This window comes from Dermacentor silvarum, chromosome 4 (genome assembly GCF_013339745.2).
Source record: "Dermacentor silvarum isolate Dsil-2018 chromosome 4, BIME_Dsil_1.4, whole genome shotgun sequence".
Taxonomy (NCBI): Eukaryota; Metazoa; Arthropoda; class Arachnida; order Ixodida; family Ixodidae; genus Dermacentor; species Dermacentor silvarum.
Window position 1 is genome coordinate 123,994,379 of NC_051157.2, and position 27,151 is coordinate 124,021,529.

The 27,151-nt window shown below is 47.0% G+C and overlaps 1 protein-coding gene across 4 annotated transcripts in view; it reads left to right on the top strand.

The window, feature by feature from the left end:
- Positions 1-22,417: 22,417 nt before the first annotated feature.
- Positions 22,418-27,151, top strand: part of LOC119448875 (uncharacterized) — a 149,699-nt gene continuing 144,965 nt past the window's right edge. For all 4 annotated transcript variants that reach the window (XM_049666033.1, XM_049666034.1, XM_049666035.1 and 1 more), the window contains exon 1: positions 22,418-22,584. In XM_049666033.1, the coding sequence (XP_049521990.1) occupies positions 22,479-22,584 (106 nt within the window). In that variant the 5' untranslated portion in view covers positions 22,418-22,478. The remainder of the gene's footprint in view (positions 22,585-27,151) is intronic.

Sequence of the window (27,151 nt, forward strand, 5' to 3'; positions counted from 1 at the left end):
CAGCCCATGCACAGTTGGCCGTGACGTCACGTCTGACTCACGGCGCATGCGCAGTAGTGCGCAGCTGGTGGCGAAGTCGTGGGGGAAGTGGAGCGAAAGCATTGCACATTGTACGGGCGGCTAGCGCTGACGCGCCGGGAAGACGTCACGGCGCATGCGCAGTAGCGCGCAGCCCGTGGTTTCGAAGCGATTATGCTAAAGCGACTAGTAAAAGCGTTCAAAATCATTTTATTCTAGTTTTGAGTTTTCTTCAAAAAAGACTGGACCTCGTACAAAACTCATATTCTGAGGAAATGTGGCGAATGATAATGGTGATATGCAGGAAGATATTGCAGCGTGTGTGTGAATTAGGGATTACATAAAAATTGCTAAACCGTGGTTTTCGGCCTTTTAGGGTTTTCGGCCTATGTATGTATGTATGTATGTATGTATGTATGTATGTATGTATGTATGTATGTATGTATGTATGTATGTTCCCACCTACCTGGGTCAATGGGTAAACAGTGGTGGAAAAGGTAGCACATCAGGCAGCTTTTATGACGTACAAGAGTTTGAAACCAACCATCGAACCAACATGGTACATAGTACATACGCGCCACTCTTTAACAAACCTCTTTCACGCCGACATAGGTCACTGTATGCGCGGGATGGGGTATAGTACTGGTGTTCTAGGAAACTGTTTGACGCCGACTTGAAGAACTGGGTATGTGCATCTCGGTGTTTGCTGGTGTTCAGCGAACCTCTTGGATGCCAGCTTGTGTCAGTGTATATGTGTCAGTGTACCACTCTTAAATTAATGTCTTTCACGCCAACGTGGGTAACTCGGTGTGCGGCACGGGGAATGTGCCGTTCTTAATTCACTAAAAATATCCCTTGAAAATCTGCGATGCTCAGCGGCATCGATCCCAGGTAACATTGTCTCCTCAAGGACAGCAATACCATGCTTTAACAGGCTACGCCACATATGCACTGATAAGTGCGGCTCTCTAATGAACCTCTCGCCACGTTGTGTGACTGAAAATGCGCCACTGATTGTGCGACAAGCGGGGGAACGTGACGCGCCATGCTTATCGTCTCGGAGGGGACGGGCGGATTTTTCGGCAGTGCCACTAGATCGCGTATCATATGTCAAGAAAGAAGCGCGAGACAGGACTTTGGTTCCAACACGACACGTTTCTCAGTGGGGGCGTGCGAATTTCGGAAACTTTCGAATACCGATTCGAATAGCGTCCTATTCGATTCGCTCTTAGAATAGAATAGTCACTATTTCTAAATGCGATTATTTTACGAATACTTTTCAAATATTTCAAAATGTCAACGGCGCCAAAGTAAACAAAATCGAGGCAAAAGTACGCTAAATATTTCACCCGGGCATGCATAGTATTGACATAAAATATGAGAACATGCGTAGTCGCGCAGGGTACGTGACTTAGGTTGCCTTACATTACAGGATGTACAGTGAGGTCAGCAGCCAAGTGAAGCCCCGCCAGTTCCGCCGCTGTTGAACTCGCTGAGAACGGGAGACGGCATTGACTGCTGATAGCTCTGGCAGGGATGACACACGCTGCTGCTGCTGACCCATCCGGCATCACAGATCCGTCGGTGAACACCTGCAGCCGACCCTCCAGTTGCTCCTGGAGTTTCCAGGTTGCTGCCTGCTGCAGAGTGGCCACAGGTGTCCGGCGCTTTGTAGCCCCATCGAGGGAGAGGTGGACCTCTTGTGGCCAGTGGTATGCTGGTGGTGAGGCAACTGCCACTGATGGGTGAGTCACCATCTGCTCCTAGAAAAGGCAGAGCCCTTTCATCCGTGAGGATGGTAGGCTGCGAAGCCGTTCTACGAGGGCCCTGTCATCAGTTGTCCGGTGTAGCCGGTCCATGTGTCCCAGCGCTCGCTGAAGCATTCGAAGAGAGAGAGAGGCCACTCGTTGGCCTCGGCGAGTGTTGCTGCTACTGGGGAATACTTGGGGAGCCCCAGGATGGCCCTCACGGCACCCCTGTGCAGTCCCTCCAGTTGGCCTTTCCTGGCTGGAGACAGGTTCACCAATGGGAGGGCGTAGAGGAGAGCAGATGTTGATGCTGCCTGGTTGAGCCGCAGTGCCCACTTCCGGCCTCTGCCGCCGACTCACTCTGGGCTCTCGTCCTCCTCCTCTCCCCTAACAGTGTCGAGAACGGCGTTTAGCCGTTCGTCACGTAGCCAGCGTTTTGACAGTGGTTGTGTGCGGTCACACAAAGAACGCGCACAACTGTTGTCGACGGCGGCGGCGTTTTTTCCGCGTTCGCACCAAACGCGCGTATCGTTGGTGACGTGTTTATGAAGAACGTGCCAACCTTTGCCGTACACCCTATCGCCGTGTACCGTAGCAACCATAAGGCCATGGTCTCTCTGCATGGTCACTAAATAGATGAAAACTACCGGATCATATATATTACTCATTCATAAATATATCAAATAACCAATTACACCATCACATCTTAATAGTCATAATTGGAAATACATGATTCCCACCAAACTACAGCTTCGCTGGTCTTCCATCTCCACCACAGTGGAACGGCTGACAGTTTTTGTTTATTTATTTATAACTGCAGGGTTCGGGACCCTACCTAAGGGATGGGCATATAAAGGGCTTGAATGATGAAGATCACGTTACAAAGATTTGTCCAACCACAGTTTGAGCAGCATTGGCAGCAGATGCGGCTACCGATATAAATAAACGTTATATTTTGAAATATTTGTCGTCCAGAAAATGTTTTTGCACAACGGTGAAATTTGTACGATCATGAATCATTTAAGACTTTATTATCTTCGACTAGATCCTGTTTGCCGAGAAAGAATATTTTTGCTGAAGATGATAAGTGTAATTAACCAATCGATCAACGGCAATAACGGAATTTAGGAACAACCCACTCCTGTTCGTGCAGGCGCACTTAGCACTATGCGTCAGTACTGCTGATGTATTGTGATAATTGCGCCTGCGCTAACCGCATAGCGTTGCCCACTATGCATGCGCTGTACGTGAAAACTATATACAGCGTGTCCCAGCTATCATGCACCAACACTTACTAATAAACAAATGCCACGTAGGCTGGACACAGTAATGTTTTCCGTCGCTTGGAGATAGGCTGTTTTTTTTCGCATTCCGTCTAATAACGTAATTACTCCTAATCAATTATTTAACTTCATAAATATCATAATTACGCAGGTGAAAAGCGTCAATGAGAAAATTGGAGAGAAACATCAAAAACTCCCGATACAGCTTCCTGTTGTCAATACGGGCTACATAAAAGTTTTCCCGAGCGTGAAAGACGATCTCGAATACGTGCGGCAGTTTTAACTTCTCGAAGAACATCGGGAAAACATGTTTTTCTAGAGAGATATGAAAAACAGACTATACAATAGAAGCATGAACAACGTTCTAGGAATAAAAATAGATGCAATAAAATAGATTGCGCAGTGTGAATAATGCACATCGTAAAACTAAAGCAAAAAAAAGATGAGCAGATGCAGCACTACCGAATATAGCAGCCACTAGGAAGAAATCTGCCCAATACCACACTCAAGAAGACAATGACTTTTTATTTAGAGTTATCTACGACAACGTTACAGTTTACTCGAAGCCAGCTACAGAATCTCATCTCTTCCGGTTTTTACTTGAGTTTTGTGATTCGGTGTACTAACACGTGAGCTTTCGTGGAACTGTAACCTATAGCCATTGTGCCATTCTGCGCCTTCAGAAATAGATGTCAGTTCAACATTTGTTTATATTCTATCGAGAGCCCTTGGAAGCAGGTACACTGCCACAGAATTGAATGTGCTCTTTTCTGTTTCTTAAAAAAAAAGCCGCGGATACATTATAAATCTTGACTCATCGGGTTACTGCAATCTTTCTTAGTTTGCTGTGTGCTATTTCCAAGAATCCAGGAACATTCCGTGATTTCGAAGCACTACCAGCTCTATTATATTCAAAAGAGTCTCTCGAATCTTCGATTCGCTAGATAAAATTTATATGCGCAATAGAGCGTAAGCACACGTATGTGGCTGCCACGTTTTATGTGAGGAAATGTGCTTTTAGTAAAAGATAAAGCACAGGAACTATCAGACATTGATTGTAAATAATGACTATATCTTTTGCTTCAATACGTGTTCGAACACGCTGCGCCGAATCAGCCCACAGGCAGCTGGAGAAATTAAATTGCAGCCTTACTCTGCTGGTGTCAGCGCCGATGCAAGGACCAAGAAGTTTCCTGCAAACATTGCCATTGGGAAATTTTTCCGTTGGATAAATACGCTCTTATGGCAACAAGAGGTTGTAGATGAACTCATCATACAGGGTGTTTCAGCGAACACTTTCAAAGTTTATGTAAGGTTCCCTGTGGCAGATAGCCCAATTCCATTTAATGAACTGGTCTACTCGAACTGGCGGACATTACTTGCACAAAAAATTGCGATGCATAATCGACTAATTAAAAAAAATGCACAAATTAGCTTTTTAACTAATTGCCTAATGGCCCTTATTGCAATTTACAAATTGTAGCCGTGGAGTTCGCAAGGCGGATCTACTTGGAATTAACTCTCAAGATGACACCAGTTTCGAGATAATCATTTCCGAACTTTGCGGAGAAATGCATTGGCGTTCCAGTTAATTTCGTGATTCAATGCATAAAGCGACGTTTTCTTGTCCACAAAGTTAGGGAATTAATATCTCGAAACTGGTGTCATCCCGAGAATTCGTTCTAAGTGGGACCGCCTTGCCAACTCCACGGCTACAAATTCTAAATCGCAATATGCGCCATCGGGTAATTAGTTAGAAAGTTAATTAGTGATTTTTTGTTAGTTATTCGATTATGCATTTCAATTTCTTGTGCAAGTAATGTGACCCTCTTCCAGTAGACCAGCTCATGGACTAGAATTGTGCGATCTGCCACAGGCAACCTTTAAGAATTTTTGAAAGTGTTCGCTGAAACACCCTGTATATTTATCCTCGCGGCTACGAACGACCTTGTGCCATAATTTCTTGCTCTTTGTCTTACTGAATTTTTATGAAATCTGAGTTATAAACCCGGCAGAACGATAGTTTCCACGCACATGCATCATACTTGTGACATTTTTTTTAATTTAAAACTTAAGTTTACTTAAAGAATAAGTTCGGATAATGACTGATCAACTTCTAGCCAGAAGAATTGGGATATCTATGCCCTGGCAGTGGTTTCAATTCTCGCTAAATTGCCATTTTTGCAGCTGCCGTAGGCAGCGTAAGATTGCATTGGTACTGTTTTTATAGAAGAATATGGGGGCGTGATGTCCCTACAGCCTAATTATTCGGGGGTTCAGGATTTACCGGCATGTTTTTTTTTTTTTTTTTTTTTGCAATCGCAAATGAAGTCGTTGCCCAGTTGTGCGCCCTCCAACTCGTTACGTACGTCATAAGAGAAGACCCTATGCGATCCACAGTGAACCGGCGCCTTCAGCCTCTCCACATTTGTTGCTCTAACCAGCTCTGCTCATTGGCTGCTATTCAGATGATCACGGAACTCAGCGAAAGAGACAAGACAGCTATGTCTTTGAATATAAACCCGGGATCAGTCGCGACGACTCTCCCGTGTGGAAAGTCATCGCACGTTTCTGGAGAAAAATAGCTGTCCTTTGTTCTGCTCGCACACAACCCTGCTTTCGACCTGTGACACTTTAGCATAACCTTATTCGGAAAGCACAATTTGGCGAACGTTGCCTGATTCTGCTGAATCAACATACATTTGTTAGCACCATGTGATTCTTGGAAGACGTTAACATCATCGGGCAAGAGCAAGATATAAGGGTCATTTCGCTTCTTACACAGCATTGTTCGTGAGCAAACAATACACACGTGGTGCAAGGACGGAAACTTGTAACACAGTGCGGGAGGAATAAGCAGACAAGCGGCCAAACATTACAACAAAGTCAGGAACTACGTTTAGACCTAGGTCATGTAACCATATTTTGTGATGACTAGGAACCTGAAAAGTATTTGTCAAGCAGCATAGAGTGTGCTCAGTTTACTTTTGCCTTCAATAGTTTTTAAAAACGTGACGTAAATCATAACAACTTTAAGTAGGAAAGCTTGTTTTAGGAGCATGAATTATAATGTTCTTGGAAGCATTCGTTAAGGAATATTCTTCTGCGCAATTTTCCTTAAATACTTTGAGTTCAAGGGTTTTGACTATGGCAACATTGATTATCATGATATAGCAGCAGGTACTTTATTTGCTAGTTTGTAATAAAAACTTGAACCGAGCGAATTGTATTCGGTAACTATGTACTCGAATTATCCGGCCGCTATTATCCTGCTAAAATGTCGCATTTTTAAGAAACCTATTTATGAGCAACGGGTAGCAATCTCTAAAGTGTTCGGTTGCTCTTGCTGGCTTTTGTTCCATCTCTGTCTCTGTGATACAGTAATCAAGTTTCTTGAGCCTAGTGTTGTGAAATCCGCCTAAAATGTTTGCACATATTTGCTCCCTTCTTAACCATACACCTTATTTGTTCTTCTATATACGGGATTGCACCACAATATCCTGCAATCAGCTGGCGTAAACCCTATGTATTTGATGCCAGCTGCAAGTTCTTGTGTGCGGCAACACTTTCTTTCCAACAGTTTTTAAAAATTTATATCGAAATTGGGACTCCGGCTGGAAGCTGTTTTATTTTGCCCTTCATATATACGCACCACTTTTCTTAGATGTACACATCCTCGTGGGACGCTTCTGTTTTATAACCACGTGCCTTTAATTTCTCTCAACAGAACTCGGAATGCATTGCAGAAAATATTTATCACAGATTCAAAGCTGGTTATATGAGCAATTATATGAAAGTGGTTTCGGTATATTCGTTATGTAAGACTTGTTGAGAAAATTGACCCGATTAAGATGTCGACCACTGTGTATCAAAGACATGAAAATCACCGATTAAGGGCGTTTGTAATACCCGGAGTTGACATAAAAAAGTGGTTTACGCATTGTAATAATATACGAAATGATGCAGTGGCACGACATAACGAAGACAGTGCGCCTTGCGGGTGGCACAGAAAAACCACTTGTGAGTATATATGGATATTTCGCCTCATTCGCTGCAAAAAGTTAACTGCATGCACTACAGTTGGGCGTGCCGGGCTGCGGCCGCAGATGTTCCGGCCGGGTTTGCTTCGCCACAGCTTTCAGACTCAGAGTCTGACGAAAAGTGAGCGTCCTCTGACGCACTGCTTCCGATGTATCAATAAGATCAGCCGCAGAGGCAGCGGAATCGCAATATCTGCGATATCCCGAAGTGTGCGCGCCGTTTCCGGAGCCGACATTTTTGCGTTCTGCTTTGATGATCGCAAAACTTCGGAGCGCGTTTAAAAATCACCGCCTGGCAGGAAACAAGAAAATCGCTTAAAAACAAAGATATAATTTCTCCTCTTTCATTTCGATAGCGCAGTGTGTCCGTGAGCGGCGCGGAAGGTCTCGAAAGCGGCGTTTCAAGATATCGATAGAGGGCTAACGGTGGCCAATGGGCACAGTATGGAAAGAGTTAAGGTTATCATCATTACCATCATCAAACCGGTTTATGGGCGGCGGCAGCGATGACCGTGCCATTGGTTATCTGGGTCTATGTGGCGTCTCCTCTGGTCTGCCTGGTGGTCACTTAAGCGCTGTGGGGTGCTCGGTTAGGTGGTGCGCGGTTTAAGCTTGATGCTTGGCAATGAGCTACATTAGGCTGTGTATTTTTTGAGTGAAATAGTCAGCCCGTCCTTATGATGAGCAGCTAGCCTGGTCAGGGGCGCTGCCCCTGATCAGCTTCTGTACTTCCTAACGAAATGCCCCTAGAAACCTTCTTTCGCAATGGGGTGAGCCGCATTCCAATGACCCGCCGCGGTGGCTTAGTCAGCTATGGCATTGCGCTGCTGAGCACAAGATCGCGGGATCGAATCCCGGCCGCGGCGACCGCATTTCGATGGAGGCGAAATGCAAAAACGCCCGTGTGCTTGCGTTGTAGTGCACGTTAAAGAACCCCAGGTGGTCAAAATTAATCCGGAGCCCTCCACTATGGCGTGCCTCATAATCAGAACTGGTTTTGGCACGTAAAACCTCAGAAAGAAGAAGCATTCCGATGTGACTGGTACCTTTGAATTGTGCCTCCATACAAAAAAAAAACTGTGGCTCCAATCCACGCTGTGAAAGTGGTTGGACAGCGAAGCTGTAAACGACACCCACAGCGATTACCCATTGTGACGTCACTTGAATTCACACATGTGGCTCTACAAAGAGTGAAACCAGATACAAGTAACCATGTACTTAACCACACCCTTTATTACTTCACAGCGACATTACATTCACGCTGTTGTTCTGGCGTCTTTACTTTCCGTGGTCTACCCATGGCAGCCTGGAATGAGCTCAATGAGTTGCTAGACCATGCTGACGTCACTACGTGATTCCTATGCTGTTGGGTACGTTTCCACTCGGAGTAACTTACGCAACCGTGATCTTTAGCGGGAAACACACGCAGGAGATGGAACGTTGTAAACGACACCAACAACGATTACCCATTGTGACGTCACTTGAATTCATACACGTGGTTCTACAAAGAGTGAAACCGGAGACACTGGTTTCACTATGGTTTTTATAGAGGTCAACCCCTGTCGAAGCAGCTCCAAACCTAATCTTTACCGGGACGCGTCTAAGGGTGTCCCCATTGTTCACACGCGTCTTACCATCCGTCATGTGGTTTTGACGCTTCTTTTCAAATTTTTATTTTGAAGACGAGTGCTCAACTGTAAGCTGTATGCCTGATTTCAGAGGAGATATGCTGTTTGTATTCAATTTTTAGCTTGTCGTTTTTTGCTTATGCCAACACGGAAATTTCCTTGGCTGGTAAAGGTATACAGCTTCGCTGTAAAAATCAACTGAACAGCCCGCAATAATACAGGTGTATCTTAAAGTTTGTCATCACTATCCGCATATCACACAGGTTCCCCAATTTGGACAATTACGCATAGTCTGCAGATCGCCAGACTAGCCATGTGTAGCAGATGCTAGACATGCTACATCACTACTAAAATGTTCCGCGTTTGGCTCCGTCAAGGCGAACGCATTCATTCCGCCGCATCCGGCTTCCACGAGAGGAGTAATCAGTCGTGTGCTCTCTCGATTTAATCCGTCAGCAACACCAGAATAGCTCTCTGTTGCAGATGTTATCGCCATCTATCGGTGCAACCTCAACCAAGTACGTGTACCACATAATCAGGGATTGCCACGTTTGCAGGTACATCATGTCCATCAGAACTATAAATCTGGCCAATAATTTTTCGTGTACGTTTTCTTGCATCTCTCGCGTTACAATGCTGTAGTTGTGGCGTTTAGGACACAGCGAGGGTGGCTGCAAGTCTAGTCGTCGTTGCTGCCTCTGAAGTGGGGGACATCCAGGCAGTGAGTGCGTCACTCAAACAGATGAGTGTTGCCCATGTGGAGGATCCCATCAAGCTAATTATTCCGGCTGTACTTCTCGAGCAAAGGAGCTTCCAATTCTTGAGGTAATGAAGAAGAGGCGTTGCTGCCGCAGAGAGGCCGCTGTCGCATGTAAGGGAAAAATCACGTGGTTAGGGTGGTGTTGTAGCACTACAGCCTGCTGTCATGGATTCAACCATTGCCAACACGATTGAAGCTGCTGTAGAAAAGTCAATGCATAATGTCATGGAACGGCTCGTTGAAAGTGTAACTGATTGAATATCGAAAATTGTTTCCGCACAATTATACTAGCTGCTGCAGACAACTTATGTACATTTTGCAATGTGTAAACCTAATGCAGTACCTGAGATCAAGATGCCCAATTTGCCAATGGGGAATAAGGAAAATGTTAGGTATTCTTTCCCTCACAATGAATCAAATGTTGCTATGGTGACTCAGGCCGAACGGCATGCGAACGTACACGAAAAGCCCGAACGGTGTCACAATTCCGGTCTTGGGGATGTCCGCTGGCTCAACCCGAATCTGGTGATAGGCCTTTACCAAATCCTATCTTGCTTAATATCACCGCTCTCGTTAGGTTGGCAGAGAAGTGAATATGGATCAGGGACGGTGCACGCGTTGAGGGCACGGTAGTCGCCGCACGGGCGCCAATCGCCAGGATCACGCTTGGGAACTATGTGGGGAGCTGACGACGAACTGCTCGACGAAGGACGGATGATGCCAAATTGCAGCATGTGGTAGAATTCTCTTTTGGCGATGGCAAGGCGGTCCCAAGGAGACGTATGGGTCGGCACAACACTGCAGGGCCAGTAGTGACAATGTGGTGCATGACGTTGTGACGTAATGGCAGCTCAAGGTTGGAAAGTTTCGTGATGGCTGGCAAGTCTGACAGAATTGAGGCGTACATAGATGATGGTATCTGAGGCACCGTTCCAGTGGTTAATGTCGTAGGCATGATGCCTTGTTAGACATACTGGTCGTTGTGTCAACGAGTCGATGAGCGCGCAGATAGACACTGAGGGCGAAGTGGGTCAAAAAATCAGCACCCATGGGTCAGGTCGCAATATGACCAGGTCTGCAACGACAAATACCCAACAGAAGGCACGTCGGAGACCCAAGTCGATGGTAAGAGAGCGCTGACCGTATGTGTTGATAGCAGAGCTGTTGGCTGCTTGAAGGGGCGCAGTTTTCTGAGAGCGCTGCCGATCTAGTCTCAAGGCAGGAACGACACTGACCTCTGCACCTGTGTCCACGAGAAATGGATGGCTCTGCGGTATGTTTCCCTGCCAGCTGCAAGGGGAACGGCACTGACGTGCGCTGGCACCGAAGTTGCTGCGGTACCAGCAGCATACGCGGTGACGAGGGCTTGAACGGGAGCTAGACCTAAAGACAATTTGGAACGGGAATCGCGGTCTCGTCGACGAAGGAGGGACGGTGGCCGTAGTGCATTAACAGACTCGTCAAGGTCATCGATCAGTTGCTCAAGGCGAGACTGCCGGTCTTCGAGTTGCGACAGGGGAACGGTAGATGCCGTCGCCACAGTACCTTTTGCTGCATAGTCAACGACGCGATTGGCCAGCTCCGCCAGCTTGTAGAGGGACAGGTCATCTGATGCGGTAGCAAAGGCAATAACCACATTATGCGGCAGGCGCTGGAAAAAAACTGTTCTCACAGCAGCGGGCTGTTTACGTCCAGCCTACTGTCACTGAGAAGGTGCCTCATGCGACGTAGAAGTTCCGACGGTCGCCGGTCGCCGAGCTCCTCTTCGTTGAGAAGCTGCTGAAGACGCCTGCGCACAGACACAGACGTGCTATACAGCACCGTCGTTCTAAAGTGGTCAAAGGGGGTGGTTTCCTGGGCGCGTCCACAACGTCGTAGAACTCCGCTACCACCTCCGTTGAGAGTGCAGAGACAGCGTGGTAGAACATCGCGTGCTGCGAAGTAATGCGCCGAAGAGTGAAGATGGCCTCCACGTGTGTAAACCATGCTGCAGGATTATGTGGCCAAAACTATGGCAGGTGAATCTGCACCGTAGCGATGCCCTCTGCGCCGATCGCCAGTCTGTCGTTCATGGTCCCTTACATGATGTGGTCCTCGCCTTGTTATCACGTCCGGGTCACCACGTTATAGGGACCGAGGTTAGGTCCACTATAACAATGCGCATGATGATGATGACCTTTTCGTCTTTGGCGTCTACCCAATCACGGGGGTCGGCCAAGAGTCGGACCGATTTTTTATATATGCTAAGTGTATAAAGAAGCAGCTATACTTTATTCTTCTATTTTTCTAACCTCGCAGCACGCAGCGCGAGGAACGAAGCACACGCGCATGCACATGCACCTGAGCCCGCCATAAATAAAACGCGGCCGATGAAGATGGCGATGGCCGCTATAGAAGCTGGCCCCAGTAACTTGGAGTCGGATGATGCCTCGAGCACGGATGTAGAGTCGGGGGTACCCAAACGTCGTAGTTACCCCACAAATTCTGCCTCAAATTCTTGTCCCTATTAGAAACTGAAGAACCCGTCTCTCAACATTAACAAGAGTGCTGTTCTCGTATTTCCCCTAGGAAATTCTGTCGATCAATTTGTTATCAGAACAAATCGATCCCTAAAGTAGAAAAATCAAGTACCTTGGTTTGATTTATTACTGTAAACTCAAATGCATACCGCATATTGAGTATGTTGCTGCAAAAGAGCGCCGTGCTCTCGGAATATTATGACGGCTAAGCAATCGTTGGTCAGGAATGCCCTGAGACACACTGCTAATCATGTGGAGCATGCAATTCAAGTCAGTATTAGAATTTTGGTGTGTTCTGTTCCCTGTAAGTACCGCTTGCAAGATTCGTCCCTGTATTAAAATACAACGAGATGCTTTTTCGCATTTGCGTTGGCCTCCCCGAATTCGTAGCGAACGCTGCACTGTGCCTGGAAGCCCGAGTGCCTTCGTTAATGACTAGGTTTCGACTGCCAACTGTTCAAACCTTTCTGTGACTGCATGAATCACATTTTAGACCACTCCAGACAGCATTTATTAGCCATCCATCTTAATTTTTAAGGGCCAATGTCCATTGGCCCAAATAAAGTTCTCTGTCTGTCTGTCTGTCTGTCTCTCTCTCTCTCTCTCTCTCCGTCCGTCCGTCCGTCCGTCCGTCCGTCCCGTTTGAATACACTACAGGTGGTTTTTGCACCGGCACAGCTCGAGCCCTTGAATATCAGTCTATGGGATATTCCAACAAATTCTACTACCCGCTCTAGAAATTATTTTCGATAACATCTACCCAAATGATGCAAAATTTTTATCTGCACGAATTCTCAAACACTTGCTGGATGATCGCTTGAGTCATATTCATACCAACGCTGTAATAGCTACAGATGCCTCATAGAACAAGGAAAAGGCAGGTGTAGGAATTTTTTCTGATTCGCTAGATTGGCCCCATTCAATTACTCTTCCTGATTTTACTGCTTTCTATCGAGCAGAGTTATTGGGCGTACTTTTATCACGGCATAAAGTGAACCCCTCTAATTCATCACTAGCTATTATCACATACTCACTCTCTCTATGTTCATCGCTGACAGCGTGTGGAGACTTTGCAAGCATTATACTTCTTGACTCCGTCTAATTTGCGTTTCTTTTGTTTATTTTGCGTGCCTCGGGACGAATATTTGCCGATGAATGAGTGAGCCGGCTCATTAGCAGAGCCTTCCCTGGGTGGCCTGTTAGTTCCTGCCATTCCCCCAACCAGCTACATCACTGCCGCCAGGTTCCGGAGATTACCCGTGATCAACGAGTTGTACATTTCTAGCCTGACCTCAAATTCTGACGTTCACCAACTACTATTCCCTTGGAGCCGTAAGTTCTGCCCAACTCAAAAATCAGGTTACAATAACGAGGGTACGGTGCCGCATCGCGAAACTAAAGTTCTTACACGCAGAGATGGTTTGGCGACATTTCCTTTGTGAATAGAGTGCGGGGAACTGGAAAGAATTAAGCACTTTTTCCTTGCATGCCGACAATATTCCCGAGTATGAAGAAGTGTGTTTAAGGTCCCTATAAACAAGCTTAGCCTCAGCATTACCGTCCCCGTTGTGCTTTTGTTTTGAGCTACCCCGTTAGGTTACAGCAACCGGAATGTTTCCACAGCGACACAAGATGTTATTCTTGACAGCAATTGGCTGCCTTCCTAAAACAGTCAATTATAACAATTATTTTAGCGTGATGTCTGTTCCAATTTGAACACCGAGCAAAATACATCTTCTCTTAGTCTTGTTTTTTCTAAACTTTTCTCATCCATTTTCTCCAAACCTTCCAATCCTCGGTCGATCCACCGCGGTGCCATACGTGCCATTTCTGCAGAACAACAACGAGAAAAGTGCCGGCTCGGGAAGCGCGGCCCGACAGAGCGTGGCCCGTAGCGTGTGCAGTGCGCGAGATTCCGAGTTCGAGGGCACAGCTTCCTCTCTGGGCGTCTGACCCAATAGGAGCAAGCGCCGCCCACATGACTACGCCTGCACCCGAAGCAGCTCTATCACCAGCTGAGACCACCTAGGCTGGTTCCCCCGTTGGGCAACTGGTCCAGGACGGCTGGCGTTTCTGAGCCTTGCCGATCGAGCGTCCGGGAGAGCAGAACCAGTGCTGCTACCTCGCTGGCTGTGCACATGACATGGTGGGCTGCTGCTGGGTGCTCCCGAGCACAACACCGCCGTCGGAAAACCGAGTCCACAGAGGCTCCGGTTCGTCGACTGCGGTGGAGGGCCACCTGAGCTCTACATTGCCATATGACAACGCCTGCCGTACGACCTTGCTGTGCGGTACTAGTTCGACAACGTCTCCGGCACTGTGACAGCCACCCTTTGATACCATCGCTGACTAAAACGGAACCCGACAGACGGCGCCGCGATTTTTGCAGAAAATGCAAAGGTGAATACGCAACGGAACCGAGCCATGTAATAACGGTGGATTCGCCGCTGCAGATACTTTTGGTCAAGTGGCGTGGACTGTTCGAGAACCTCGCCACATCATATGGACGTGGCATTGTCTGCTAATTGCAGTTTGTGAGTTTCGCGAGTTAGGAACGCCAGCTCTACACTATGCGGTAACGAAACTACTTCGCGCGGGCGGCGCGAAGTGGATAAAACGAAACCTATCGTTCCCCCCCCCCCCCCCGTCGTTGTCAAGGGTAACGTCTAGAAGTTCTTTTTCTAAAAAATGTCGCAGTTTCGCCCGAAAGGCGAAGCATCGATAGCGAACTATGTATAGTAGATTTATCGGCGGTATTAACCTCCAAACAGTGGCTTACTAAATAAATTAACAAGCACGGTGCCACGGGGGAACAGGTAACCATTAACACATCTCGCTCGATGACCTCGGAGACTCGCTGTCAAAACGCTGGAGTGAGGAACTGCGGCAGCAACAGTGAGCGAATTGACCTTCGTTCCGTCTAACGCTTCAACGCGAAGTGAACGTCGAAAGCACAGCGCATACGAAGCTGCCGGCACTGCTTGCACTTTGCTCACCTCGCAGATCGCTTTAGTGGAACGCCCCCCTGCCTTACCTCGCCCCCTTGCCTCGCGCATGAAGAAGACGGCGCGCTTCCGCCACACTTTCCTCCCATAGAGCGCGCGCGATTGAGCCGCGATCGTCGGTTGATCCTCGCTCGCAAGCTTTTAGTCGCACATACAGCGTACGTCACGCGGAGACGATTTTACCTTGTTTGGACTTTATACGTAATATCTCGGCGACTACCACGACCACGGCGACGGCAGAGATGCGCTTGGAGCGTCCACATAAATGCTATCGCAATAGAATAAAGTAGAGCTGCACAAGTGTCGTTTTCTGTATTGTATAGTACAATAAAATGATGTTTTTATTACGAGTGATTAAGTACTAGTGACATCATTATAATAAGGCGTGCCTTCGTCATCGGGGTAGTACTTGAATGTTCTGGGCGAGTCCTAATCCTGTGTTGCATTTACCTCAATTTCTCGGCTACTAAAGCTCTGTTAGTGATAATATATGTGACGCGAGCAGAAGGTTGCGGACGGAGACAAACATGGTCGCCCGAAGACTGCCTTTAATCTTCGTCTTCCTCTTTCCCCACTATTAGACCGCACCGTCCTTGTATGGTTCGTTACATATATAGGCTTCAGAGGTACTCGAGCACTAATCGATCACTTTAGCTTGATTTTACCTATAAGGGTCCAAGAAAAATCTACCTGTTACACTAAGATGATTTCTTGTGTGAAATGATGTTTTCACACTGTAAATACATTATGAAAGTTTCATGAGTGGCGCTTTATTCTTTGAAACGGTACGATAGTGTACTTTATAAAGTACGCTGGGCCTTTGTTGGAGCAAAACCTGATGTAGGTCACCAAATGCACATACTATATTTTGGAGCTTCCAAAAAAAAAAAAGGTTGCAGCGAAGAAGCAAACGACACTTTGCGCAAGCGCGCATAGCCGTCTGGTTGCAAAACAAGTACCTTAATATGAAATATTCTTTGTTGGGAGGTGTTTTTACTATTCAAGTGTGTAGCATGATTTGATAAAGCAACAGGAAATGACATTTTTGGTTATTTCAGAGGTGCGTGCGATAAAAAATATTATTGATGCGCATCTTGACGTGATATCTTACGATAAATGCAGGCATTCAAGACTTAAGCATTCAGCATTTGGTTCAGTGGTAGTCAAGACATTCAACGTAATGGTGGCAACTTGTCCGATAACAGCCGGTTCATGCCTTACAGTCCTGTTGTATGATTTGCTCGGCAACATTTTCATTAGAATTTTGTGACCTTTAAAGAGATTGGGTCTACGACTGGTTCCCCAATGTGGGTTGCCCTACCTTCATTGCATAGCTCATCTGAACTGGCAGAGGAATATAGATCGTCCGTGTTGTTATCTGTTTCGTTCCACCTATATTCCAATTTGCAATAAGATCCTGCATAAATGATCTGCCTTTTTAATGATGTTCACATGATATCTAAATGGATTTTTATTTATCTAAACTTACGAACACTGCTCGCTATTTTGTTGACTTAGAAGATTACAGTGTCGTCATCTTTCTCGGCAGCAAGAATCGAACCAGGAGCGGTGATAGAAAGGTTCTAGTATTCCTTAAAGGGCCCCTAAACCACCTCCGATATTTTTTTAACATTTCAAGTAAACACCCGCATCTAGTTCAGAATGCCGTCACGATCAACGATGCCAAACGCTGCAGCGCTACGCGCCGTGGGCGCGCGACAAAATCAAAAAAAAAAAACAATGCCGTGCTCGTCTCCGAGCATTTTCGGTATCCACAGCGGTCGTCAGGATGTCACCAGGGTGCATCTGGTGATGTCAACTGGGTCGACGATGTCTATTGATCGAGGAAGAACCTACGATTTCCGGTTAGTCCGCTAGCAGGTACGCGCGCTCCCCGCTCTTCCTCGTCGTATTGATCGATTGTGCGCACTTGCGAATCGGTAATTACAGCCCGCAACGCAAGTGCCAAATCGCTCGCGTTCCAACACACTCGCGCTTAGCGGTCTGATTAGCTGCGCGGACAGAGTCCAACAGTGTTGGCCTTTCTAGACGTGCGCGCAACAAAGGATCCATAGCTGCACGCTTCGCATGAGCACGGACGCGCACGGCAGCAACAGCGGGTAGCCGAGAAGCGCTGAGCCGCGGCTGAGGCCCGTCCGCGTTACCGGCACGGTAATTCACCGCACGCCGTTCGCCATTCGCGGGCCGCTGTTTGACGGCGGTTTTGCTCGTGAAAGGCGAGAGTGCCTTGCCGTAGAGAGGAGGAGACCGGGACCAATTTGTGCGGCAGAATCACCGCCTCTGATCGCTCGACGGCGCCGATATCGTCGCTCTTCTCCGGTTCACTTCAAAGCTAAAGCGGGCGGCGCTTCTGAATGAATCGCCAAGGCTCACAAGCAGTAATATTTTCTTATCGTTGTTCTCGCTCTTCACAATAATTGTACATGAAAAAGAAAAGACGCTCATATTACCGGCGCCGTCGCCTGCGGTGCGAGCACAACCAAGCTGGTCGTCTGCCGTCGGAAGCAGCTGCCGTGCACTGCAGCTGAGCTCGACAAATATCGGAGCTTTCGTTCGTGTGTAACGTTTGACAGTGGATATCGTTTTTCATAAAATGTACAATTTATGCATCGCTTCATCTAGCGGAAATTATCTTGCTTGGAACAGAAGCTGCAGCCGATGTTTTCGTCGCCGGTGGAGGAGGCACGCAGCTTCGCGGTAGTCGACTGCCCCGTCAGCCGTGCACTGCCGTCTACTTTGGACACCTCTCGCGTGGCAAACGTTCTACGGCACTGGAGGCCGGTTCGAAGTCGGTATATTTGCCGCTAGCGTGGACGTGCCTTAAATGGAAGTTGTGTTTTGAAAAGTGCGTTGGCGATGACGTATGCCACGTGGCATTTGGAGGAGCACTCCACGAGGAGGAGAGACCAGCTGACGAGGAGAGTAGCGAAGGAAAGAGCGCAACGAGTGAGGGCCATGTTTCGGTCACAAACGCGTGTAACTCCGCTAATACGGCACCATTAAAAAAACGGACAAGTGTGCACTCGGTCGTGCAAAGCTTAGGCACAGCGAAACTGTCGCTACTCAAGTGTTACTGGCTGCTACTGATAGGTATTAACTTGGTTCCTGCTAGGACTTATCTTGGTTTAACTTAACTGCGCATGCAGGAAGGTATTCTCGAGCGATCATTTTCGCAGTCACCTTGCCTTTCGCAACATTTCGCGTGACTAGCGCTGGACGCGTCGGCGCCTACGAGCGACAGTGTTCCTGGCATGCCACAAACGCAGGCAGGCTAACCAAAGTTGGCACAATGCGAAGAACCCTGTTGCTTGCCGTCGCCGAACGCTTTCGAGGCTAGCCACTCGATATCAATCGACCAGCTTCCCTGTGTCTTGAGCTTTCCGCGGCCTAGTGCAGGCTTTCACCTTTCTTTTTTTTCCAGGCTCAGCGCACCGCGGAGAGAAGAGAGGCGGGGGTCGAGAAGGGAGGGAGCTGGCGAGGAGGACACCACGTGCGCATGCGCCGCCCTCCTGGTTGCCATGGCTACGGCGCGGCAGTTTCTTGGTACGAACCACAAATTACGGTTGGCTTAAACAGCTTCGCTGTTAAAAATTCTCGCGGCTACGTGTTCGTTGTAGACTCGAGCACAACTGCAACACCACAACTAAATTTCGACATCTGGGTCGTTTAGGGGCCCTTTCATTTTTTACCTGCAACAGTCTGGTAGGTTTTTGTAGTATCAAAAATATATTTTCGCAATACAGATTAAAAAGAACCATCGTGTTTGCATCAAGATCTAGCACACCCCCCCTAGCATACACATAGGTTCAGTGTACTTTACAAAGAACACCTACATTAATTTTCCTGCGACGCTATAAATAGGTATTATAAGTGGAATGTTATGTATACATGACTTACGCGATCTTTAACAGCGAGGCTGTTTAAGCCAACCGTAATTTGCGGTTCGTATGAAGAAACAAAAGAAAATAAACTTTCTTGTCGAGGCAGGATTCGAACCCGCGTATCCACACACCCAAGGCTAGCGTCGTAACCACTAGGCTATACAGCCACTTTTTTTCTCTATTGCCCGGCTTTGACACACAACATATCACAAAAAGAACAGTCACAATAATAACACACAGATTACAATATACATTAGGGGAAGGTGTAGTCAACCACCATCATGCTGGCTGCGTCTAATTAGGATTCGCGCAAATCCACAAGCGGCTCTACTCTTGAGAGCCACCCGTGGGGTTCCGCTAATGCTTTATGGATTTCAACAAAACAGTGCATGCTCTCACGATAATAAATTCGGGCAGGTCATGCATCCGTATCAACGTAATATCCTTCCATTCTAGACCGCCAAATACAGTGGAGGCCCATAAGCATAATTAAATCAAAAGGCAGCCCATCCTCATTATATGCGCTTAAGTACCGAATTCCATACTAGTCAAGTGGAAATTCTTTCCGTCAGACATACTCTGTAAGACATCCCAAAAATAAACGCCTTCCCAACAGTGCAAAAAATGTGGTTGATCCCTCTTATATAGGAATCGGTATAGAACACGAAAGTGAAACGTGTCTTCACAGAAGTAGTGTAATGTTTATAGCACATTGATATATAACGTCTATTGGTGTTTTGTGGCTAAAGCGCCCTTAGGCGTTGATGCACCCACGCTGACGCCTGGTGGCACGTCTCCTCCATCACGACTACCAACGTCGATGACCATGAGCAACCGTCGTGCATATGGAAGCTGCACTACGCTGCACACGCTAGCACAACGCGAAAGACGAAGCACGTAACTGACACACTAATACAACGCGCAAGACAAAGCACGTAACTGAATCGTCACCGAGTCAAATCAGCGCGTACAGCGCGTCGTAATTGCAACCTCCGCGATCAACTTCAGAAACATTTTCAGAGCTAATTGCGGAGGCCACGCTCCGCTGTGCTGAGTACGGTGAACGCCACCTAGGTGGCGTTGGTAGTGCTTCATGATGCCAGCGTCCCTTCGAATGCTGGCATCGAGGCGTCGTAGTGCTGAGACCACCGAAGCGTTCACTGTCGGTGCGCGTTAGTGTCATAATGCAGTACTTCTCTTTTCTGCTCGTAGGCGGCGGCACCGCCCCGAGCAAGAGCGCGGGTACACGGAGGAGTGTTAGATATATAAGGCGCGTCTGTGTAGCTCTCTGCAAATGCGCTTGTGGCGCAATGGCTTAAACGCTCGGCGATCTATCGTCGCCGACCGAGAGGTCGTGGGTTCGATTTCCATATTTTGCATGTTTGTGGAACTTTTTCTTTTGGTTTCTTTCTTTGTATTATGTTCGTGTACATTGTAAAAACGTCATTCCGTATTTCCGTATGACGTATTTCCGTGACGGAAATACGTCAGTGAAGTCTTGGTGGACCCCGGCATAAAACACTTTCATGTTAAAAAAAGCATGATCGATTGTCTCTGGCTGCTTGCAAATAAACAATGAGATCCCCACGGTAAAAACAATTCCTTTCCCTCCAAAAACGTTTTAACTGGTAATTTTCCCATGTATAATTTAAAAAAGAATGTTTTTGTTCCTGGCGGCACCTGCATTTTTTAACTCTCTTTAGAACATCCTTGCCTGGGCCTCCACTTTGCACGGACCTGTACAAGGGCACAGGGAAAACAACGTGACACAAAGCACAATACAGTTTTTTTTTCCGTTGTAGATGTAGAGCCTTGAAGTTACTGTTATGCCAACCATATGACTGCGTTCGAGCGTCGTCGTCCTCGTCCACAGCTGGCGCATTCGCGCGTTCGTGCTCTGCGAGGTGAAGAGTAGGTTTTGCGGGCTATGCTCGAGAGAGAGAGAGATAAAAAAATGAGAGCGAGAGAAAGAGAGAGACGCATTCACGGAGCGGGTCTCCTGGAACGCGTTCTCGGTATTGCGATGAGATGTCGGTGTTGCAAGCTGCGCTACGCAATTCAGTGACGGCCGTAAGGCCGAGACGCGCGAAAAGAAATTATCATCATCATGAGTAATAAGATGAAAAATTCACGCGCACTTTCAGAAAATGCTGGACTACGATCGTTCAGCTTCGCTGTTTCCAGCGTTGCGCGGCCGAGTGGAAGGTTAAGCGTTTTTTTTTCTAAAACTTCCACACAATCCTCAGTTTCGAGAAGCATACGCTATGCCTGACAAAAAAAAATAAAGAAGGTTAATTATATTTCAGAGCATTATTTGTCAATAATAATTATTTATTTTCCAATAGTAAATGCGTTGGAGTGAATGGGGAGGTTTAGAACGAAGCAAGTGAATGACAAATCAACTGTAGAACGACCAACATATTGGAGGCGCCGCGCTCGTTCAAGCAAGTTTGAACGCAATGCGTCCGTTTCTCACGAGTTTCGAAAAAATTAATACAGCAGGCAGCTTTCAGGTGGATCGAGGGGCCGAAGCGCAGTACTTCGGACCTATCGTGGCAAGTCTGCAGCACACGTCCAGTGTCTCGTGCACACCTGACGTGCGCTAAAGACTGGTCGTGGAACTGCATAAAGATCAAGCAATTTTGAGCTCATTCTTAACAACTTACAACCAAGCGCGTTTTGAAGAATATTGTTCTCCTTTCAGTTCCGCCGAGAATAGCAATATTCGTTTATTTTTGTTTCAGAGGAATTGCCCATAATACGAGAGTCATGCGCGCCCATCGCATAGCCATCTGCGCAAAACAGTTCCCGTGGCTGTTGCCTATGAACCGTCTAGGTTTAGGTGTGCTGTCTTGTGTTGAAACATATCGGGCGATGACGCAGTTTCCGTAAAACGAAAGTTTGAAGAAGATGCCAGTAAAAAACTGAGGTTGGGTTAAAAATGAAAAAGAAACTGGCGACACGGATATTGTGCACACTGCTTAAAACAGCAGCAGTCGAAGAAAACCAGTGCGCCCGCTTCATTTGACACAGTGATGTACTCAACGGCCACACCTTAACAAAGGCCCTCGCCTACTAGTTTGTGCCTTGCAGTCTTCAGTTTATATCTAGCAAAGCCAGGAAATGTAATACGCGTTGTCCCAGTGTTCCTACTTTCCCTGTCGCCAAAGTTTACTGAATAGATGTGTGTCTTGTAAGCGATCTGTATTTATTGGTTTTCTGCTCGCCCAGACATACTGAAAAAATAATAAACCAGAAGTACGTGCAGCAACGACGCACTTAACGGTGGGAGGCGTAAGAATTGGACGCAATATATCGCAGAATGTTCCGAAACCTTCACTTTGTATGACCTATCACCCTATTCTATTCCTACGTTGTGACACGTCCTAGGCTTACAAAAGCAAAACATTTCTCGAGCAGGTAGCACATAGCTGATATCGAAATATGGGGCTCGACATAGTGAAAAAAACTTAGATATCGTGTTTCCCACAGCTTACAATCTCTCGTCGCAGACTCGGCTTTAGTGCCTGCATCTGTAAACCAATTGGATAGAAGGAGGGAAGCTGCCTTCCTGGATGCCATTTCAGTTAAAAGAAATAATAATGAGGGACTGCCAAGTCGCTGTCGTACTCGTCACTCTCACACACGTTGCTGTAGACGCCGGTATACTTTCATCGATGAGTGAGTACATTTTGTGAACAATTCCATGACTCGCACGTTCGATACGGATAGTAAACGATAAACACAAGTGTGCTAATTCAGGAGCATGGATGTCATGTAAACTACGTAAAAAACATTACCTACTCCGGTGCGACAAACAATACTGCGCGTGTCATTTAACGTTTATCTATAATTAATTTACCAATTGTTAAAGGAAAATAAAATTTTTGCCGATTCTTTGCAGGGATTTTATGTGGTTGACTATTTATTTAATGAAAATTTACGCAGTTTAAAAATTGATTGTGCAATCAAATCGATTGCAGAATCAAGTGTATTCTGTGTCAATATATGTATGGTCCCTCTAATGCGCCGAATAAGAAATAAACAAAAAAAACCACAGCTGCACAAGCAATCTGTTTTGAGGCGCGAAACAGTCTACACAGCTCATCATAATGCCTAAAACAGAGCAAAACATTGGTGTGACAGAAAGTAAGGAAAGGTCCAACAGAGCACTTACTACCAACTAAATTAACAAAAAGCATTGCATGTATTTTGTTTCTACAATAAAAAGGTGGCAGTTTCGCCCGAAGGCGAAGCATCAATTGCGATAGCAAATTAGAAGAGAGTGATACGTAGTAAGGATAGCAGTTTTATCGGCTGTATAAACTTGGACACATGCGCTTATAACTGAATTACCAAGCACAAGCAGGCATGAATTGATCACACTCGATGACCCCAGATAACCGCTGTCAAAACGCTGGCGTGAGCGAGCGCGACAGCAGCAGCGAGCGAAGGTTCGTGCTGTCTATCGCTTGAGCGGAAACTGAGCGGCGAAAGCACAGCGCATACAAAGGGAGGAGCTGTGTGAAGATCGCTTGCAAAATACAGTGCGCGCGACCGCTCGCAGCAGCGCAAAGTACAAGTTCGCAGTTGTTGGCCGAGTCGAAGCCGCACCCCCTCCCTCCCACGCTGCCTTCACACTTTCCTCCTATAGCTCGCGAGATTGACTTACCAGACCCCCTTGCGCCGGGTCGCTAGTTCCGGAGCACAACCGCCCCCCCCCCCCCCCTCGCTCACTTCCATCCCCCCACCGCCATTCGCGCGAAAGAGCAGCACTACCTAGATAACTTTACAAGACCCCCGCATGACCTCCTCGCCCAGCAACTACGTCACTGCTAAGAGATCCGGCCGTGCTACCGCAATACCACCTAGATTGGGTTGTCGACGCCGTCGGCGGCACTGGCGTTTTGCCCGCGTTCGCAGCAAACGCGCGCGGCGTCTGTGACTGTTGTGGGTGCCTCTGGTGGCAGCACCGACCACAGGTTTTCGACAACATCAGCACTGGGCACTCGTCGAGCAGCGTCGGAAGTCTTTCCCACCTTCTCGACCCGCAACGTTTCTATATATCCAGGTGGTGTTGACTTGATACGCATGTGGCTGGCGTGACTGCGGGTGGATTTTCAAGGAAGAGCCGGAGACCTGTACAAGCTGTTTCATCCGAGAAGGCTTCGTTTATATGACGGAAATTGTTTATATTCGGAAATGCCTGGCAGTTGCTGCGCCCCAAACTGCCGATCGAACTATGGCGGTGGTCCGAGCAGTGCGAGTGTCCGCGTCTACAAGTTTCCTGTGGACGAGACACAAAGAGCAGCGTGGACAAATGCTATATTTCGTGAAAATTTCGTGCCGAGGATGCACGCAATGGTAAGCATCGCTTTTTGTTGTGCTTTTCAGAATGCTTGTGCTAAACTTACGTGCTTCATGCAACATTTTTTCGGTAACTTTTCTTATTACGTCGCTTGCCGTGTTCTGGTTCTCATTTATTTCGCTTGCCGAATTTAGTGAGCTTGTCCCCCAAACATAACTGACCCACATTTTGCTTTGTTTTTAGGTGTGTGAAAAACACTTTCAGACGAGTGACTTCGTCAGCGTTACAACGTGCACGGACTTGAAGACTGCAAAACTTATTGAAGTGATGCATGGAGCGTGTTCGCTTGAAGTCAAGTGCTGTCCCTAGTTTGCCCCGGCTGCCAGAAATATCAGCCGACGCCAGCGCGTGAAGCTCCTGCAGAAAAGAAGGCTCGGCTCGATGCACCATCGCTGCGAAAAGCGATAGAGCTTTCTGTTGCTCTGCAAGAAGATCGCAAGAACAAAATTTGCAGTTTTGAGGAACTTTGCTGTGCTTTTCCGTCGCTAGACTTTAAACGTCTGGACTGGGATCACTAGACAGTCAACGGTTTTGTTTCTTGACCTCTTCCCTCGCCAGTGATCCTGCGGTGCGTTCGTTAGTGGGGGTGTTAGAGGACCTGTCTGTTCAGGTGTTACAGGTACACAGGCGTTACAGGTACTTAAAGGTACTGAAATTTGTGAGAAGCCAAATCGAGCTTGGGCTGAGAAACGTGCCTCAATATCCACCAGATGTACTTGTGTTTTCAGGTCTGCTTTATACCTTTTTTCCGCATGCGCACAGGTTCTCTTAAAGTTAAGCTGCCGCACTCAGACACTGTTCAACGATTATGTTCGTCATTCCACTTGAATCCTGCTCTTGAGCAGCAAGGTTTCTTTTTTTTTGAACTATGCTAAAGATGTCTTGCAAGCAATGACCGAGCATGAGTGTACTGTAACATTAATGATGTATGAGATCCATCTTTAAACCTATTTTGAATACAAAGCAGGCTTCGTTACAGGTGCCGCAGCTAATAGTTCCAATCTGGCCAAAACAGCATATGTGCTCATGTTGCAGAGCCTTTTGTCGAGCAACAAGGATGTGGTTCACATTTTACCAGTCGCACAGATCGATGCACAAGCATTGCCAAAATTTGGCTCAAGCTCATCATTGACCTTGAGTCACTTGGATTCAAGGGACTAGCATTTGTTTCAGACAACAATGCTATAAACCGAAAAGCCATGACCTTTTTAGGAGCGAAGCTCCTTAGGCTCTCACGATGTCCGTTGTCTCCGTCGTCGTCGTAGCTCTGCGTCGCGAACGCTGCGAGCATACCAACCGCGCACAGGTGTTGCGCTGGCGCCGCTCCGAAATCCCTCTCCGATCAAGTGCACGACGTCATGCGCAGAACCGTTCGCAGAGCGCACGCAGCGCGCATACCGACCGCGCGCAGGTGTTGCGCCGGCGTCGCGCTGCTGTCGCTACAATTAGCACTGCAGTATGGAGGAGTGCGAACGTAAACGCAAACGGCGTGACTCTGATCCTACACTTCGAGAAAGAGACGCGGCAGCTCAACGGCAACGCCGCGAAGCTATCCCCGAGCTACGAGCACGAGAAGCAGCAGCACGCCGACAACGGCAGCAAGACCCCGAAGCGAAAGCTCGAGCAGCAGCCGTAATCATCCACGGAGCTTCGCTCCATCATCAGCATTCACTTCGTGGATCGGCAGCCAATTTTAAATGCGAAGCATTTCTTAGCGAACATTTGCTACTTAGACAGTATCTATCTATACATCTAGCCGCCTACGTGTTGTGCTCTCATGGTCACTTCCTTAACTTAGGTAGGTTAAGGTAGTGTAGGTACCAAAACTTAGGTAGGTACCAAAATTTCCATAGTGATAGGAGTGTATGACGAACATAAGTGATAGGTCATGACATTAATGTCATGACACGCGTGTCATGTAGGTCATGACAATGACCCGGCGAAAAAATATTAACACTCAAAAACCACTTAAATGGGTTAGGACGTGCGTACTGAGGGGAGGAAACACTAAAGGATGCTGGTAGAAGTCAGTCATGAGCATGACTCAGCAAAAATGACAATGACTCAGCAAAGAAAGATTAACATTCAAAAGCAACTGAAATGGGCTGGGACGTGGGTAGTTAGTGAAGGAAACACTAATGGATGCTGGTAGAAGTCATAGTCATGAGCATGAAAACAAAAATGGCAATGACTCAGAGAGAAACGATTAACACTCTAAAACCAATGGAATGGGTTCTGAAGTGGGTATTAAGTCAAGGAAACACTAAAGGATGGTGTGGTAGAAGCCATAGTCATGAGCATGACTCAGCAAAAATGACGGACTCAGGAAAAAAAGATTAACACTAAAAACCACTGAAATGGGTTCGGACGTGGGTACTAAGTGAAGGAAACACTAAACCATAATGGTAGAAGTCGTAGTCATGAGCATGACTCAGCAAAATGAGAATGAATCAGCAAAAAAGATTAACACTCAAAAACCACTGAAATTGGTTCTGCCCTGGGTACTATAAGTGAAGGAAACACGAAAGGATGGTGGTAGAAGCCATAGTCATGAGCATGACTCATGAGCATGACTCAACAAAAATGACAGTGACTCAGCGAGAAAACATTAACACTAAAAAAACCAATGGAATCACTTCGGATGTGGTACTAAGTGAAGGAAAAGGCTAAAGGTTGTTGGTCGAAGTCATAGTCGTGAGGATGACTACGGCTTTCTCTTTAAGGTCTCTTAGGTGTAGCTCTAAAGGGACTCCTGAGGACTCATGACATGAACGTCATGACATGCGTGTCATGTAGGTCATGAAAGAGCCACCTATGTCTTGGTGCTCTCATGGTCGTTTCATTAACTTGGTAGGCTCCCAGCAGACTGCTTCGCATAAC